At 38.7% G+C, this 18,083-nt stretch overlaps 3 protein-coding genes across 9 annotated transcripts; 1 reads left to right on the plus strand and 2 right to left on the minus strand.

Moving 5' to 3' along the window:
• Positions 1 to 5,138: 5,138 nt before the first annotated feature.
• LOC104442259 (vesicle-associated protein 1-3) lies at positions 5,139 to 9,329 on the plus strand. Of its 2 annotated transcripts, none has more exons than XM_010055613.3 (8): positions 5,139 to 5,541; positions 5,749 to 5,819; positions 5,912 to 5,993; positions 6,208 to 6,323; positions 6,417 to 6,578; positions 6,662 to 6,700; positions 8,059 to 8,136; positions 8,993 to 9,329. In XM_010055613.3, exons 1-8 carry the CDS (start codon positions 5,490 to 5,492, stop codon positions 9,098 to 9,100), a joined length of 708 nt encoding a protein of 235 aa, XP_010053915.1. In that variant the 5' UTR covers positions 5,139 to 5,489; the 3' UTR covers positions 9,101 to 9,329. The 2 variants fall into 2 exon arrangements, with proteins under 2 accessions (XP_010053915.1, XP_010053916.1); XM_010055614.3 differs by having other exon boundaries at positions 6,417 to 6,575.
• Positions 9,330 to 9,608: 279 nt separating this feature from the next.
• On the minus strand, positions 9,609 to 12,791 carry LOC104442260. 6 transcript variants are annotated; one of them, XR_005550483.1, is made up of 4 exons: positions 11,514 to 11,744; positions 10,355 to 11,361; positions 9,959 to 10,100; positions 9,610 to 9,880 (listed from the first exon to the last, which is right to left on the minus strand). XR_005550483.1 is itself a non-coding variant. In XM_039311381.1 (4 exons), exon 1 carries the CDS (start codon positions 12,650 to 12,652, stop codon positions 12,476 to 12,478), a length of 177 nt encoding a protein of 58 aa, XP_039167315.1. In that variant the 5' UTR covers positions 12,653 to 12,791; the 3' UTR covers positions 10,194 to 11,361; positions 11,514 to 11,633; positions 11,714 to 11,744; positions 12,430 to 12,475. The 6 variants fall into 6 exon arrangements, 3 of the variants coding, with proteins under 3 accessions (XP_039167315.1, XP_039167316.1, XP_039167314.1); XM_039311381.1 differs by lacking the exons at positions 9,610 to 9,880; positions 9,959 to 10,100 and adding an exon at positions 12,430 to 12,791 and having other exon boundaries at positions 10,194 to 11,361; positions 11,514 to 11,633; positions 11,714 to 11,744; XM_039311382.1 differs by lacking the exons at positions 9,610 to 9,880; positions 9,959 to 10,100 and adding an exon at positions 12,430 to 12,791 and having other exon boundaries at positions 10,194 to 11,361; positions 11,514 to 11,618; positions 11,702 to 11,744.
• A 2,773-nt stretch (positions 12,792 to 15,564) lies between these two features.
• Positions 15,565 to 15,921, minus strand: LOC120292662. The gene has a single exon (XM_039310953.1). The coding sequence runs from the start codon at positions 15,919 to 15,921 to the stop codon at positions 15,565 to 15,567; it is 357 nt and encodes a 118-aa protein (XP_039166887.1).
• Positions 15,922 to 18,083: the final 2,162 nt, after the last annotated feature.

Consider the following 18,083-nt stretch of genomic DNA (forward strand, 5'->3'; position numbering starts at 1 on the left):
GCTTTGAAAAGCTCGGCTTGCATGAAAAAATCTTCCCAAAGATGATTCAATGATCTTGAAATGATTTGTGACACACCCGGACTTCCAATTTCCGAATTCCATCTCAATTCCACGGTTAATTTCACTTTGGCACGATACTTGCGGCCTAACCTACCGGGTAGCTTTTAGAAATTTTCACGCATTTGACCTGTGGTTGATCATCTCAAGCCACAATGTGCATCTTTGAAACATTTGCGACTTTCGGTTGTCGGGGTAATCTCAAGGTTTCAAATAGGAACACAGGGTATCCAATCGATAGAAAAGTCGGTCCAGTGCCGATCGACAAGAATTGTGCGATCGGGTGGAATCACCCACACACGATCACATGCCTCTATCGAGTCAACCTATCTCCGATCTCTAATCGATTTTAATCGTGCCGTAATGACCCTTGCGAGACTAGCTCGGTCGAAAAGTCACTTCTGGTCAAATTCTCGAGTCCGATGCATTAGAAACTCTTAACGACTTTCACCCGATAGACTAGTTTTCATATGAGTGGCCGACTCAAGGAAAAGAACTATATGCGTGCCAACGAAATGCCCGTCTCAATTTATTGCAAATAGAATTGGAAAAATCGGGATGTCACACGCGCAACCCTCACTGAAGGTCGCCCGAGGTTTGGCAATCTCAACCGACGGCTGTTGGCACTAGATTTGACTCATTGACAACTGTAACCCTTTGCTGGACCAGGAAAGGGTTATATATATATATAACTAAGGATAAAATCGAAAATTCAAAGATTGTTGATAGTAGTTTTTGAAAGAAAAAATTAGTTTTAGCATTTGGTCAAATGCTGAAAGCCTAATGCTAATAGGCTAACATTGGGCTTTTAGCTTTCCCAAAACTAGCATTCGATCAAAAGCCCATTGAGACCAAATACCTTAGCATTTCCCTAGGGGTTTTGGAGGCCCAAAGTCCCATGGGAAAGCTGTACCAAATACATTCTAAGAACACTTAAATATTGGTATTCGTCTATTGGAGGCTCCCTGCATATAAACAAACAAACATGTTATCTTTCAATTCCTATATTGTAGTTATAGTTTCTAGATCGGCATTCAATTAAAATTCTAGCGTGTATCTTTGCTCTAGTTCATGAGTGCGTCATCATCGATTAAATTATGACATTACATCTTTATATTCTCAAGCTTTGTCATTGACTAAATTTCGACACAATTTTTATATGTCCGGCTTTGTTTGAATTGAAGTTATCAATTCTTGTCTACCTATGATATTTATTATTCAGAATTGCCATAGAACCTATCCCCTCTAGTAAAAACTGAAGAATGACTTTCAGCAAAAGGTATTTCATTGTGGAATCGAATTCCGGCGAAACAGTTATACACGGTGTCTCCAGTAATTAAGAAATTAAAGGTATATTTATATTATTTTGTTCAATGATATGTCCATCTTTGAAAATATGTTCCATGCATATAAAGATGGTTGTGTTGAGACTAACAATATAACCTAGAATTGGGGTTGAATATGTTGTGTGATAATAGTGTAAAACTTTCACAAAATATTAAACAATCAACACATAAGATAGTGTTAGGTGCAAGTTAGTGTGTACGATGGTAGTAAAAATTAGAGTGAGATAAGTAGATTACACAATAATATATAGTGGTTTGAATTTATGTCCTATTGAGAAATTCCTTATATAGTGTTTAGAATTGATTTCTTCTATGTAATACTAGTCCACAGGGCCTCATTGGTAATTGTTACAAGATCTTGCACATTGGAATGGTTATATATATAAGTTGACAAAACACTCCATGATTTATTGAGACTTTGATATATGCATGAAATTGTTTATGTTTCAGGTAACATCCACCTAAAAAGGAATGATGAATGAAAAAAATTGAAATAGCTAGACGGACCAATGTGAACAAGTATAGAAGAATTAGATATTCATAAAAACTTACAGGTACGAAGGTGAGCAGTTGACAGGACCACATCACTATTGCACTCCAAGTGCCAAATGAGAAACAATCTAATATAACCAAAGTCACGAACTTTAAAATTACTATTTTAAAATATTTTATCTTATCCCTTGACAGTTAGTGATATGGTGTAAATTCCTATATTAAAAGATCTTGATTGATCATCAATCTTAAAGTTTATCTATACAAGATATTTAATCATGCAAGATATCTTAATCGATTGACAATTATCCTGAAGGCAAGATACTTTCCATAAAAAAAAGTTACTCTATTTGTGGAAATCAAGGTTTGATTGTATGGGTGACTAAAATTATGGAACTTTGATGGACACACTTCAACCACTATTTTTTGTTTCTTCAACAATTGTCCAATTGAAGATTGCTCTTCTTAAATATTGTCAAATGGGAAGTTTGGATGTTGAGGAGTATAAAAAGAGATCAACAAGACGCCAAGTGAAGAAGATTGGTTTAGGGTGCAAAATCCAATTTTAGAGAGAGCTTTCAATTCTTTACATTGTCTTCTGAGAGAATTCAAATTTCTAATCTTTCAAGAAGAATTGGTAGTGCGATAGTTTGTGCTTGGGTGTGAGATAGCGACACTTATCAACTTGAGTAAAGTAGCATCAGCTTTAAGGAGAAGGTGCTTGAGTATAAGCAACACATTCTATTGTAACTTCAAGAAGATTTATAGGGAAATCTAGCTAGTATACTATTAGCATGGAAGAGTGGACGTGGACTTACACCAATCGAACCACTATAAGCTTTGTGTGCATCATTCTTGATATCTTTACCCATATCCATTTACTTCTTAATAGAGCGCACTGCATTGTATTGCAATATATTCAATTTGCATTCATATAAACTCTCTACATTACCTGATTAAGCTTATATTAAACTTGACTATTTTAATATTGTAATATTTGTCAAGTTTCTTAAAATTACAAGTTCAACCCCTCTAGGTGATACTATTAGCTAATATCAATTGGTATTAGAGCCTAGTGCTCATTATTTTAAAGTGTTTACTTTTGAGTTAACAATATGTTATAGCTAGCATGCTTGGACCATATATTATTGAAGGACTAAGCAACACTAGACCTCCCTACTTTGATGGAATTGAGTATGATGTCTAGAAGAATAAAATAAAACGTTTCATTAGATCCACGGATCCTTTGGTGTGGGATGCTGTATGAAATTGAGTAAATCCTACAATCGAGATCACTTTACACTTGCTTTTGCAAACATGAGAGCAACTAATGAGAATTCAACTCCAACGACCACAATTACTCCACAAGAGTTGGCTAAAAGAGAAGTATCAAATGCTAAGGCTATTTATTTTTCTTACCATCCATTATCTCATGCTAAGCAAAATTGTGTTTCTTCATGTGAAACAATTGAGAAAATTTGAGACAAAGTTCAAGTGACATTTGAAGGAAGTGAGGGAGTCAAGGAAACAAACAACAAATATTCTCATGGCAAATCCGAATCCTTCAAGATGAAACCGAATGAGACAAGTTCAATAGATTCACTAATATCATCAGTGGACTTGCATATCATGGGACGCCAATCTCGTTTGAAGAGAAAGTAAACAAGCTTATGCGAGGACTTTCAAAGGAATGGAAAAATTTTAAAAACATCAATCAAGAAACATAGCGGATCATATTTCTTACTACTTATAAACTTACTAGTACTATCATGTGTTTGTAGTTGAACACATAAATGATGAAGAATATCCCAAATGTAAGAAGTCAACTGCTTTGAGATCTAACATTCACGATTTAGATGATGTAGATTCTGAAGAAGATGATGAAGATGATGGAAAACTAGCCCAATCGTAAAGAAATTCAAAAAGATGGCTAAGAAGAGAAGAAACTTAAAAGGAAGGAAGTAGTTCAAGCAATCAAAAGAAAGAAGGTCCATCAAGAATCAAGAAGAAGTTGAGAATGTAATATGCCTTGAATGTAGGAAATAAGGGCACATCAAACCAAATTGCCTACCTCTGAAGAAGTAGATGATGAAAAGTAGAAGAAAGTTCTTAAGGTAGGGACATAGAGCAATACTGAGTGCCAAAAAAGTGAGGATGAAAATGTAAATATATATTTAATTACAGATTTAGATTTCAAAGAAGAAATTGAGATTTCCGATGAAGTGTTATATTATATTGATGAGTTATATTTGGAATATAAATCCGCACTTAATAAAATTTTGATGATGAAAATGGAAAATCTAACGTTAAGGCAACATGCTCTTTCCAAAAAGTGAAGTTATGCTAGTGGAAGCTTTCACGTAATGGTCAAGTGCTTTTGGTCATTTTCCCTTCCCTTTGCTATCAAAGAAACTCGCAAAGAACTTTCAGAGGGATGTGCAAAATTGCTTTTGTTTTTTAAGGCAGCAAGCCTCTGGTAGGGTACCATCATCAACTTGATATTGTTCACTATGATTTCAATTCGACCATGCCTAGATAAAGTTTCAAAAGGCAATCGTGTTAATTTACAGATTTCACTCAGACTCCAATGCAACTAAAGGGAGGGCTGTGTCGTGGGAGCCGCCGTAGCACCATGTTCTTTTCACTTTAGTCGAAATTCACTCGCGCTTGCATAGTTATACAATGAATTTGTGCTAATTTAAGATTACACGAGACTTATTTACTTAAACGACCGCTTGTACATTAGGGTAGATTAATTTCCGATTTGGTTTGGTCCCACCTAAAAATCGAGAATTGGATTAGTTCTCAATTTTTGGGATGATAGATCAGATCAAACTATCCTAAAATCGAGAATCGGACTGAATCGATTGCTCTGATCCGATCCAATGAAACCAATCATTTAACAAAAAGTTTTAAATTTTTTAGAAAAAGACTAGAGTTATTACAATTTTACGATTATTGCTCTTTTTGAAAAATAAAAATAAAATCTAAAAAAAAGAGTCTGTCTGATCTGATTCAGTTCCTGTCATAATTGAGAATCGGATCGAAAATTACAAATTCCATTTTTATGAAACTGGAAACGGATCCATGCCTTCAAGAATCGGATCAAATCAGCCGGTTTGGTTCGTTCGATCCAAACGAATCCTAATTTGGTCACATGGAGGATATGCTCACCCTATCATGCGTGGACGGCACCCATGGGACGGACCCGCTTATTAAGCCTCAAGCGACAAGATAAAGGAATTTACTTGATTTTGCCGTCCTCGCCGCCCGCCACTCTTTTATCTCCCGTCACCGACCGCTTCGTAGCCGTGCGATTCAGCCAAAATCGCGACCCCGTTGACCGTGCGGTCTCCTCTCGTCGGCCAATCCGGTGCCCGCCAACGCTCGGCTTATTTCGCTTTGGAAACTCGTCCGCGGTTTGCCGCTCCTATTCCCCGTTCTCAGCAGCCCGAACTTGAATCGAAACGCGACGTTCTCGTCCAAGAACCCTAATCCTCGATCTCTGAAAGAAAAAGAAGTAGTGGGTTCTTTCGTAGGAGTCGTTTCGTTGTTGTTGAAACTTCAAAGACGGATTTTTTTGGGCTGGAGACGATGGTCATTGGGAATCTTCTTGACATTCATCCCAGGGAACTGAAATTCACTTGTAAGTTTCGGTGCTCGAGTCTTTCGGGGAAAAAAGAGATTTCGCGGAGCAGAGTTCTTGATCGTGTAGTCTTATGAAGTTTGTATCGGTGTTTCGCCGTTGAGGATCATGTGTTTTCTTTGGTTGTTTTCGATTTGGATAATCACGGGTTGTTTTTGTTTTTCCTCTTCTGCTGATATGGCTTTTGTTGGCGTGCGGTGGTTGAAGTTGAATTGAGGAGGCAAGCTTCGTGCTCTATGCAACTTAGTAACAAGACGGACAAATACGTAGCTTTCAAGGTGGGGACATTTTTTTCCTTGTGTTTGATTCTAATGGCTTGAGCTGTGGGGTTGGGATTTAGAACTGACAAGAATTGTGAATGGGGACGTAGGTGAAGACGACCAATCCAAAGAAGTACTGCGTTCGTCCGAACTCTGGCGTTGTCCCGCCCAGAGCGACATGTGGTTTCACTGGTAATTTTAGTTTGCCTTTAAGTGAAATATTGATTCACCAAATATCATCTATATCAATGGGTTAGCCTGCAAAGTGCAACCGCATTCTTGAGTATTTAGGTTTCTTTGTAAGCAAATAATGTTCTCTGTTTCGTGTTGAGTAATGGGTAGGCATGGTTTGCCTTTTCTTCTATGTTTCTGCATTACGTTTATTATGCTGGACTGTATTTGGTAGTCACAATGCAGGCCCCAAAGGAGGCACCTCCTGATATGCAATGCAGGGACAAATTCCTTATTCAGAGTATTGTTGCCCCATATGGTGCAACTGTGAAAGAGATAACACCAGAAATGGTGGGTCAATCCACTTCTTCGGAGTATCTTATGATGGTTTTCTATGTTTCCTTTACCACCCTCAGTTTGAATGACTTTGAACGGTGATTGTAGTTTAATAAGGAGTATGGGAAGACTTTGGAGGAATTCAAATTGCGAGTTGTCTATATTCCTGCAAATCCTCCCTCTCCTATCCCTGAAGAATCTGAAGAAGGATCTTCTCCAACAGCATCTCCTCTTGAGGATGGAAACAAGACCACCTCATTATTTGATGTTGTAATTTTTTCCTTGCTCTCTGTCATGTTTTCCTTTAATACTAATGTTCTGGTTTAAGCACCTCATGATTTGTAAAATTCTAGGTAACAAGATCTTTGGAAACACCTAAGAAGTCTTTAGAGGTAAACTTCCTACTTTTTGTCCTTGGTTGACTTTGATTTTGTCCTTGATGATGAAGTTTTTATTTGACACCTTAAAGAGGTTTTAGGTTGTGATATTCTACTGCCTAGTTTCATATTTTGTCATTGCCAATCAGTTTTGCTCAATCCTAACATGTTTGAATTACGGTAACTGTGAGGGGTTAGGCAGATGCTGCAACTTGTATTTTTGTATCATTAGGATAAAAAAAGTGGAACCAGTTGCTGAAGCTGACACAGAATATGCTTAAAAAAACTCATTCGGGGAAGAAGTTCCTTGAATGTTTTCTCTTGAAAGTTCTCTGGTGGGTTTGTTCCTTATCTGAGAACAACCTCTTTTTCTCTTTTCTTCTGCTGATGAAGTAAATATTTGGTCCATTTATTCAATGGATATTTGGTCCAGGGACAAGAATGAAGTGAATTTTAATGCTGTCTTAACCCATGTTTGGAAAAAAGTTGATTAAGAAAATAAATTCGGGAAACAAAGTAGTAGTAAGGAAAGTGGAGGTGGAGACAAAATGAGATTATTTCGGTTGTGTGGAAAGGAGGGAGTGAAATCAAGAGAAATCTGATGCTTTTCATCTTGCCATAATGACCTTCATATGATTTTACTTTTGTGAGAGAACAGAAACTTAAATCAATATCTGCCAACTTTCTCTTCTATAATACGGGGAAGGTTTAAGGGGCTGAAGAGAAAAACACTTCCTCCTACTTTCTGCTTTATCTCCATTATCTCCTCTTTCCAGACATGGAAAATTTCAATCTTCCCTCCATTCTTTCTGATACTCTATTTGCTCCACCAACATGCTTTCCTTCCCACTTTTGAGATTCTGGTGCTATAGACTTGACATGCATTAATGAATCGAGGAAAAAAAAAATGCTGCCATAAAGATTCTTGGTTCATTTCCCATAGGGAGATAAGTCAGTATTTACAGACTTCAGAGATTTCTTATACTGACAGTATTCAAAAGAAGGAAAAGAAGAAGAAGAAGAAGAGTCAGTTGACTAATTAAGCTATTCCATATGGTTCTCTTAATTCCCTCTAACGTTTGATAATTAATTTAGTTTAGTTGGTTAGGTTTTTAATTGTAGAAGAGAGCTTCTGATCGATGTTTGTATCTTGGCAACTGCTTCGCTATAGTAGTACTAGTTAAAGCCCACACTTATTGGCAGAGTTCAGTTCTTTGTCTTTCAAATCTGTAGAGTCATGATTACAGAAAATGCACTATATTCTTGGGTGATTATTATAGTTAGCTACACTTGTGATGACCATATTCTTCAGATTTTATGTGATGTATATAATTCTTTTGATGACCTTGTTGATGTTAACTTTTATTCGGCAGACATGGTCTATGATTTCAAAGCTGACTGAGGAGAAAGCTTTAGCCTTGCAACAGAGGCAGAAGTTATCTCAGGAACTGGTAGGTCGATAACATAGTATACTAAATAACTTAGATTGCTCTTCTTGTAGATTGATGATTTTAGGAAAATAGCAACTTCATGATGTTTTTAGGGTGCTACTGTGCTTCTGTGACTTAATGTCTCAAGATTTTTCTGCATAGTTAGGTTAGCAGGATGAAGCAAAGAACTAGTAAAAGATTTTTAGCATTGGAACCACCTTTAGTCTCTTGCTCTGTTTGCTGTCCATTCTTGAGTTTGATGATTGACATTCTTCATGAAGGCATGTTGGTAAGCCTCGACTGGTCACCTCTTTCATGTAATTACTTTTTTTACCAGGTATTTTAACAAATACTTGGGGTATCTGGGTCCTAATTGAGGAGGTACTAAATAGGGTAATGGACGATGGTGTTTTATGCAATTGGATCAATTATTTGGCAGTAAGATTCATTTTGATAGTAATTAAGGTTTCCCTTTGACGATAGACTATAGATGGGAGTTCTTCATTTGTCTCAGATTCCTAAGTTTCTGATATTTACTTCATCACAGACCTTCGAATATGAGATCATTGACTTAAAAGACACTGAAAAATGCCAATGCGTACTTCTAGATCTGTCTTCTTGTTCTTTTCTGTTTTTTTGGTCTGGAAAGGGTAGGTCATTTCCATCAAAGTACTTAATACTAGTAGTCATATCCCTCTTTCCCTCTGCCATAGCAATATTACTTGCTATTGGTCATTTGAGACCTTTTGGTGGCATTTGCATCCTGCTCCTGCTATCACATTTTGTTGCATGGTGGTTTCATATAGCAAACTACATTTATAGATATCTATGCTTTCTAGTAATTGTGTCCTGGTTTTTATTTTGGCGCCTCGAGCAGGATTTGCTGAGAAAAGAAGTTAGGGAGACTCGTTTGAACAGCTACTTCTTATTGCTCTCTGCATTGGTTGGTTTACTGGGCATCCTGGTCGGCTACTCCATAAAATAGGAGCTACATCTGAAGGATCACTCTGCTATTTAGGCGCAGGTTTCATTGTTTGAGAGCTTGCTTGACCTTCACAGTTTTTACAACTTAGCATGTACATTTGTAGGACTTTAAGGTGATGAAGTATAAAATGATTTTTATGTTTATCAGAGTTGGACGTTCAAGATTTCAGGGATCAACTTTTTGTGAACAAAAAAGTCAATCATACAAACAGACCTCTTTGGACCGCTTCCCCTTGGTTCTCCTAAATCTTTCGAGTCTTTGCGCATGAACTCTTTCCCTAACTTATGAGGACATCGTGTTTTGCCATACTGAACTGAATCTGCCAAAGAGTAGATATTGACAGATGATATAACTTTCGATACAACGGTGACCTGAAATTGTGAACAAGAGGCTTCTCGCTGCAGTCCCCCAAAAAGTAGAATGGCATTGCTAGGCCAAAGATGACTTTCCTTTACCAGATCAAACAGAACCAGTTCTTAACATTGTCATCCAATACTCTCTCCAAGCGATAAATCCAATAAAATTTAGAAATGTTCTTAGAAGCTGCATTTTCTTTATTTTGAGGGAATAAATGGTCAATATCATCAACGATAAGAAGGTAATAAAAATTTTGGGCAAATAAGGTTAATTTGTTCATTGCAGATAAATGGAGCATTTGCAGTAGTAGTTCACTTAAGCATAGTTGAGTAGTCACTGATCAGCAGGACGCCAATGCATGTGCTCGATCTCTCTCTCAAAACCAACCTTCAATATGACCGGAAAAGAATGCGTAGATTTTATCTATCAAGGAAACACGTCAACTTTTCATACACAGTTTCCACAAATTCTATGCAGCATGATCGGTCAGATTCAACCTACCTGTTTGTGAAATGAATCAAGACAATGATTCTTTAGTCTGCCAATCGGACAGGTCTATCACCCCACGAAGGCACGCTTACACTGCTGCTACAGCAAGTTGTGTAGGCACAAGCTGCTGCACAAGCAGCTGCAAGGACCGCCTCTGCATACAAGTCAATGTCTCACGGTGTGACCAAAGAGTAACTAACACTTCCTTCTCAGCATAAAAAGGAAACAAATGACAACGCCAGCAACATGATCAAAATATCCACAATGCACATAATGAAACACTGTTTAGTTTTAGGGACAATATTACAATGTAATATACAGGTAAATTTTCAATCTCATGCCCGCTCATTAGTCAACACACATTACGATGAGGGTTACATCATTTTAGCAAGATGAATCTTCTTTTACCATTTATCTGAGTGCGTAAAATCCGCATGCGGGGATTCATGGAATTAATCTCCAATTTGTTCAGCCATGGCAAGCCCTGAATACTCTTCACAAATGTTGGAACTGTGGATGAAGAGCTTAGCAGCATTCTTGATTTGGAACAGCACAGTAACATTGCAATGCCACTTTCCTGCCGCTAAACTAATTCAACGAACACATATTCAATCACCAGTAGCATCGAGAGCGAACTGAAGCTATAAGTGCTCATTGGCAACTGGACTTGGGGTTAAGCATGCCCTGCTTTGGGGAGTTGACTGCAACATGTCATGAAACCTCTTCATGTTATCTGTTTTTCTTCATGAAAATGTCAAGAAATGGTCACTGATACTCATTTCTTAAATTACAACATCTTCACCAAAGGGCTACCACCAGATGAACACAGACATGACGATACCATTTCATTAATCTTTCTTGCGTGTAATTCCGTGATTCAAGAAAGAGCAGGAACACAATATTTGTCAAATAATAAACCAGAAATGGAGGCTAAATTGACACTGAATGGCCTTTGCCTGAACATGCACTTATTGAATCGGACTTGTCAATTGAACGGTCATTCTGACATGATTACACCAGTGACAGTAATAATCCAGTGGAGAACACAAGCTTTGCTTTCAATTGCTAACTAGAAAATACTATCTGAAGTTCTAGAAGTCATAAGGAGCCCAAGAGATGCTCCAAAACAAATGGAGGACTCAGGGATTTCTTCTATTTGCCACAGACATGACAACAATCTCCAACAAACAATTTAATACCCTGTGGATGTGCCTACAACCAGTAAATCCAGAATAAAATCAGCATGTAAAACAACAAATTCAGAGATTCAGAGAAACGGTAAAGACCTTTGACTTTGGGAAATTTTCTGCAGAGTTGAGTACTTTCAGGCAGAGTGCGAGCCTTTTCTGGTTAACAATGTATTCCTGGATACGTGATGTAGTTCAGCTGCATACACTGACTTGCTGTGAACAAAACTAGCAGAGACACAAAATGACATCATTGTGAGGGCCAAATGCAGCAAGGGTGTCTGAGAAAAACAGTTAAGGTGAAATTCAAGCAAAGAAGTAAATTATCGCTTGCAGTACAATCATTGATCATAAATCGAGGCTGGGAGGATGTTGTTTACCAAGATAGCCAAAACAAGGCATGTGAAGTAGTCCCCCCATAAAGAGTATACGCCCACATCAAAAGGCTTTAAGGGAGACTATTGCTTTATCCTACCTCCATTGAGCTAACCTCATTGATCCTGCAATTGATATAATTAATGTCTACTAGGCAACTCCTTTTATCTTTAGCCAAAGACAGTAGGTTCACCATAGGCATTGCCATTGCATTCATCTCGTTGCAGATGTTGAACCTGTCAAGGAAGTCCCAAGAAAGACGATTAAAATGGATGGTTCCTCGACTCTTCAATTTGTCATCTCAAAACTAATCATAAAGAATCTTAACAAGAACATTTCATGAATGACATGTTCCCTCACAGCAATTTTGAACTAGAAAGACATGAACCGAGAACATGACTGGAACGGTGTCTTTCTTTTAACCTTTTGCCAGGTGATCTAGCAATGTCTATCTCATGTAAGAATGCCACAGCAACGTGATGATCAGATTCTTATTCTATGATACAATAAATCATCTGAACTCATTTAGGTCGAAGTCCGCCCAGAGGATGTGCTATCAATGGTTCAACAGAGGAACAATGTCCAAGCTAGAAATAGTTCGCATAGCGGATGTCTTATGATATCATGCTGAATCGCTGCCCAAAAGCAAACACGCCAGCAGACAGAAAACAGAAGAGAGCGACCCAGAAAACCTCAGCCCCATCAAACTAAGCATTTGCGAATCGCGCGCTTTCATACCCGACAAACTAAATAAACCAATATCACTCCCAAAGGACAAGAAAGACCCAAATTACATCGAGAATTCATATCGTCCTCGCGATGAAAGGACATCAACTTCTTCTCGTACAACGTAAGCGAATGTACATCAATTGGGAATCAGATTCCCCTGTCACGCGCTCGCGGCAGGGAGTACCCATCTACCTCGATGGAAACTGCGGAAAAGAAAGAAGTGGGTCGGCTTCGCGGCTCAATCCTCGCCCTCCCTCTTGCTGCCGGGCTTGCGGTAGGTCTCTTCGACCTGCTTGGCCTTGGCGAGGTAGGTCCTGGCCAGGTTCTTGATTTTGGGGACGTCGTAGTTCTGGGCGACGTAGACGCCGGTCACGGTCCCCAGCAGGAACGAGAAGCTGCTCCTTATGATGCCCATCTGGCCGAATTCGCCGGATTCGAGAGCAATCGATGGAGCTGAGCTCGAGAAAGTTGCTGGAGAGAGCGAACGGGAAGATGCCAAGAAAACGCTTTGGCTTCGGATTTTGCTGGCGTTGGTGGCGAGCAGGGTACGACGGGGCGAGTCGATTTTTATAGCGTCCCGTGTCTTGATTGCCAAGAAATTTTCGTGATGCGATCCGCTTAGCTTATGGTTGACCTTACCAAATTTTAAGTTATTTTATAACTTTATTTTTATTAAAAAAATCACCAAAAATCTTAATCATATATGCTTAAAAAATTGTAATCTTTTTACTAATTACATAATTCTAAGATAATGAACTTGCTTAGCTATCAAGATATTGGCTTAGATAATAAAAGAGTTCGTTTTTCCCATTTAATTTTGGGTTTGAATCTTGTTGAGAATACTTTTAAAAGTAAAATTTTGAGATCTCCCATGGAAGTGAATTGGTCGATGTGTGCTAAAACTGGATCGAACACCAGCTGGTAGCTTAAACAAAAAGAAAAAGGTTGCTCGGTCATTATACGGTTGCTCCCCAATGGTAGGGGATTTGGGGATGCTCAAAATTAAGAGTGAGAAGAAAACATTTGCTAAACTATTTAGCTACAAAGAGAAATATTCAATGCAAGAGTGGGAAATGCTTTGAATGACAATGAAACTAAAATGAAAATAAAATGATTAAGCCACGTTGAGTTGCTTAGTGACTGAAAAATGAAAACGTATATATGATATTGCAAAAAAAACAATGTAAATTCAATTATTCATGGGCCTAAGATATGCATGTTTAGGTGGGTTTCATTCCTATTTGATAACCATCATGTTCTTCTATTTTTTTGTTCTTTTATTTTCTCGAACAATAAAATAACAGAAGTTATTTTGATAATGTCAACTAATTTTTCAAATTTTCAAAATAGAAAAGTGGTTAGGGAACAATTTTGAAACAAAAATAAGAAGTAAAAAAGATCTCATTCTTTGTTCTTGAGAACATAAATGAAAAAAAAAAAAACTGAACATAAATTGTTCCCAAAAATAAAATAAGTTACCAAAAGTACCCTTCATCTCTGTAAAATTTTGAAAAATAATAATGGAAGCATGATATCAATGAACAAAGACTATTATCATTTAATTAGCCTTGATAAAGCAAATTACGGGGTCATAAAGGCACATATAATCGTCACGAAATATAGCTTCACACATGTATTTCCTCCAGATAATTTCATAATTGAAATCATTAGCGAAGCCAAATTCAGAGTCATTTTATGCGTCCTCAAAATGCATGACATTATCCATAATTTTGAAAAATAGTTGCACGTAACAATCCGTAACGTGTTTTCCCATTCGAAACGGGAGGAGCGAGATTCAAATTTACAGATAGTTAGACAAGCATCAACGGGTAACGAATGTGCCCAATTCCGAATCAAACTCATAGTCTGCTCTCTTTCAAACCCTCTTGTCATTCTCTATTTAGTGGTTCCAAGCATTCCGATTGATATTCGAAATCAATCCCAGGAATTTGCTTGCCAAATCCTTCTTCTTGCATCCATTTTGCAACGTCCCATGTGTCTCTCCAATTTTCATCGGATTGCAGGATATTGAGTCAGGTAAGAGCCATCTTCTCTCTCCATTGTTCTAATGGTGGTAGTCCCAATTGACCCGTAAGCCACTTGTCATACTCACACTGTCAAGCACATGAAAATAAGATCAACTTCTTCCTAAGGGAAACAAAAAATTAAGGCAGCCCTCATTTTTATAGTTAATAAGATGGTCTCAGCCATTGACGGTCAATGAAATTTTTGGGCACCAAACTATTTTTGAGCCCTATTGTGTGGATTTTGCCTACTGTTTTAGGAGAAATTATTATGTCAGTGTAACATATATATATATATATATATATATATATAAATTGGATGTGAATAATTGAAGATGATCGGTCCACGTGAGTCTTACCAGTTCTGACTGTCCAAATTCAGTTTAATATACATATTAAGGTAATGGATTATTTACTCATTGTTTAGACTATAGTCTTTATATCTAATAAAACCAGTTAAACAGGAAGAAAAAAAATAGGTCTTTGCCCGTTTAAGAAATAATATGCACACTTTGCGTTGGATAATCGACATAAACAAGAATTCAGTTACAATACCATCTTCACACACGCTTCTTATTTATACAACGGTGAATGTGTGAATTTGTTTTATAACACTGGCAGTGAAGCTAATAATCTTAGAAATAGTATATCGTCTCTCAACTTTTTGGGGAAAAATGTCCAAAAAGTCTTAAGTATGTTGCACTTTTGCCAATTTAGTTTTAAATCTTTTAATTATGCCAATTGAGTCATAAACATTTTCAATTCTTATCGATTCAGTCCATCCGACCAATTTTGGCCGGAAAATGCTAACGTGGATGCCGGCAGTGCCACGTAGGACTACCGGTGCTGACGTGGACAATTTTTAATAATATTTTAAATATTTTTTGATTTTTGATTTTTTTCTATTTTTTCCCTTTTCCTTTTTATTTTTTATTTTAATTTTTTGCTTTTTCTTGGCCTTTTCGATGGCCAGCCACCGCCACGCCGGCCCGACTGGCCTCACCCACCACAGGCGAGGCTCGGCCGGGCGAGGAGGAGCCCCGGCGAGGGGAGCCCTAGCCCAGGCACAGCTCGACAAGGGTCACCTAGGTGAGGCCGACCCTCCCCCAAGCTAGGGCGGCCTTGTCGGGCGTCGGCTGAGCAACGGCAATGTCGGGCGAGGCTGCCCTAGCCTAGGGGAGGGCTGACCTTGCTAGATTTGGGGAGGGGAGCCCTCACTAGGGCTCTCCCTTGCCTAGGCGAGCATCGGCCTCACCTAGACTAGATCTAGCGAGGCCGGCCCTCGCCCCTAGCCGGGCGGGTGTCAGCCACAAGCCATAGGTCGACGCTCGCCCATGGGCACTGGGGAGCCACCCTCGCCGTAGATGTGGATCTCACTTAGCTTCACCTCGCGGAGCTTGTGGATCCGATGGGGCTTGACGTAGGCCGACACGACGGTGTTATAGGAGACAACCACGTTGTCAACCACCTTATGCTTCGCCTTCTTGCAATGCTTGAGCCACACCAGCCCCACGCCCTTGTCGTAGCCGTACTCCTCGATCTCCTGGGACGCCATGACGAGGCCGATCTCCGCCAGCAGGAGGTTCAGCTTCTTGCGGTAGATCTCGTCGCTGTGGTAGACCTCGGCCTTGGTCTTCATCTCGTTCGTGACGAGAGCCATCGTCGAGGAAGAAGAAGATGGAGATGGCGGAGGTGGAAAAGGAGGTCAAGATGAGGTGGGGGAAAGGGCTCCCCTTGTCGGGGCTCCTCCTCGCTCGGTCAGGCCTCGCCTGTGGTGGGCGAGGCCAGCTGGCTAGCTGTGGTCAGTGGCCGGTGGCCGGCTGTCACCTTTGGCTGGTGGCCGGCCACCGGAAAAGGCCAAGAAAAAAGCAAAAAGAAAAAAAAAAGAAAAAGGAAAAAATGAAAAAAATGAAAATCAACAAAATTAAAAAAAAAAATCAAAAGGTTTAGGACTCAATTGGAAAAATTAAAATGTTTAGGATTGAATTGGCAAAAATGCAATAGGTTTAAGATTGAATTGACAAAGTTAAAAGGTTTAGGACTGAATTGGCAAAAATACAATAGGTTTAGGATTTTTTGGATAATTTTTCCCAACTTTTTGAGGTGTTCAATTTATTGAAAAAGTTTCGCACCATGAGTTGAGGGAGAGTTTGTCTGTACATTTTCAATTGCAAGCTTGTGAGCGTGATGCTTGGGCCATCCAAGTTCATCAATGCGCTGGTAATGTTCTTGAACATAAGACATCATCTCTTCTTCACTCGGCAACACCAATTTTCCAGATAAAACCTTGGCCACCCACTTCGATTGTAACTCGCCAAGGCGTGTTGCAACAGTCTAATCATGGCCGAGATCGATTAAGAGAATGTGGAAATAAGGAATTGAACCAAAGGAATAATGAATCAGAACCCACAAGAATTCATCAATTGTAAACTCATGTTTTCATGTAATGAAAAGTGTAAGTACACCACAAAAATATAAAGTCTAAGAGAGAAAGAACAGGCATTTAGCAAAGACTTGTAGGAGTATGCTGCATACTAAAATGTCCCTTCAAGGTTTTGACCCAAGTGTATGAAAATGGCAACACACTCAATCTGTCACGCCCCGAACCTCAAGTGCGCCAACATCCCACCATGGTCATGCAAATGCGACATTCCCAGATAGTGTCGCCGACTCCATTAATGTATTATTGCGCAAGCAGAACGTATTATAAAACCCCTAACAATGACATACGAGATAGAAAGTAGGAAGCAAAACCACAACATAACACTTTCATGATTCAACATAATTACAAACAGAGGTCTACGGCCAAAAGTCTACAAAAGACCGGCTCTTAAAAATGAACTGTCCTAAGACCTACAAGTCGGACACGTTCTCCAATCCTTATGACTTCACCTATGCAACTCCTCAAGGCTAACCAAAGTTATCTGCCCGCTCTGTCCACTAGGGACCTGAAATTTTAATCCCACAACCGAGATGAGACAATGTCTCAGCAAATTCAACCCCCTAAACCCCTATTATAAAGAAAATACGCCCCGGGTGGCCTAACAACATCACACAGAAGACTTACCTCACATTAGTCTTCATCTGCAGGTTAGCACAGTTTATATAATTCAACCATGTGCAATTATGATAACCAAACAACTGTGGCACAATCACATTATCAGAACAATTCAACCATTTGGATCGTCTCAGCGATCAATTGACTCGGCCGATTACATGTCATTCTAGCAAGTCAATCACTGCTTCAAATCATGACCCTATAGAAAGGTTTAACAACCAGTGGCAATCACGGCCCCACTCGGCACGACCTTTAATTAGGTGGTAGATCTCGGCTCGATGGGCATGACCTCTAATAGGTGGTCAATCACGGCCCCACTGGGCACAACCTTTAATAGGCAGTCAATCACGGCTCCACTGGGCACAACCTTTAGTAGGTGGTCATATACGGTCGTTCTTCCATCAAATTTTGACACTTGAGATTTTATAAAAAGAATCCCTATTTATCGCAATCACACTCCATTTGTCACAATCAATCATCAAATTCAAATTCTAAATACACAGCAGTGATCGGCACAAAATTCTCGAGCAATCGGGGTCAAAAATAATTTTTCAGTTTTTTTTATAAATAATATTATTTTAATAATTTCGTAATATAATATATTATTAAAAATTCCAGAATTTTGAAACATTTAAGTAAATAAAAAATAAAACCTATTATGTCCCATCAAGGTTTATTATTAAATAAACTCTCTTAGCCTTTAATTAAACATGCTTTAAATTAAACAAACATCTTAATCTAAATCACAATTAAATAAACTAAAC

Source organism: Eucalyptus grandis, chromosome 4 (genome assembly GCF_016545825.1).
Source record: "Eucalyptus grandis isolate ANBG69807.140 chromosome 4, ASM1654582v1, whole genome shotgun sequence".
Taxonomy (NCBI): Eukaryota; Viridiplantae; Streptophyta; class Magnoliopsida; order Myrtales; family Myrtaceae; genus Eucalyptus; species Eucalyptus grandis.

Bases quoted from the DNA above. Each gene is read 5' to 3' on its own strand.
- LOC104442259 (XM_010055613.3), top strand. From the start codon at position 5,490: ATGGTCATTGGGAATCTTCTTGACATTCATCCCAGGGAACTGAAATTC. The intron at 5,994-6,207 runs GTAATTTTAGTT...TGTATTTGGTAG, and splicing joins AGCGACATGTGGTTTCACTG to TCACAATGCAGGCCCCAAAG. The intron at 6,579-6,661 runs GTAATTTTTTCC...GTAAAATTCTAG, and splicing joins CCACCTCATTATTTGATGTT to GTAACAAGATCTTTGGAAAC.
- LOC104442260 (XM_039311381.1), bottom strand. From the start codon at position 12,652: ATGGGCATCATAAGGAGCAGCTTCTCGTTCCTGCTGGGGACCGTGACC.
- LOC120292662 (XM_039310953.1), bottom strand. From the start codon at position 15,921: ATGGCTCTCGTCACGAACGAGATGAAGACCAAGGCCGAGGTCTACCAC.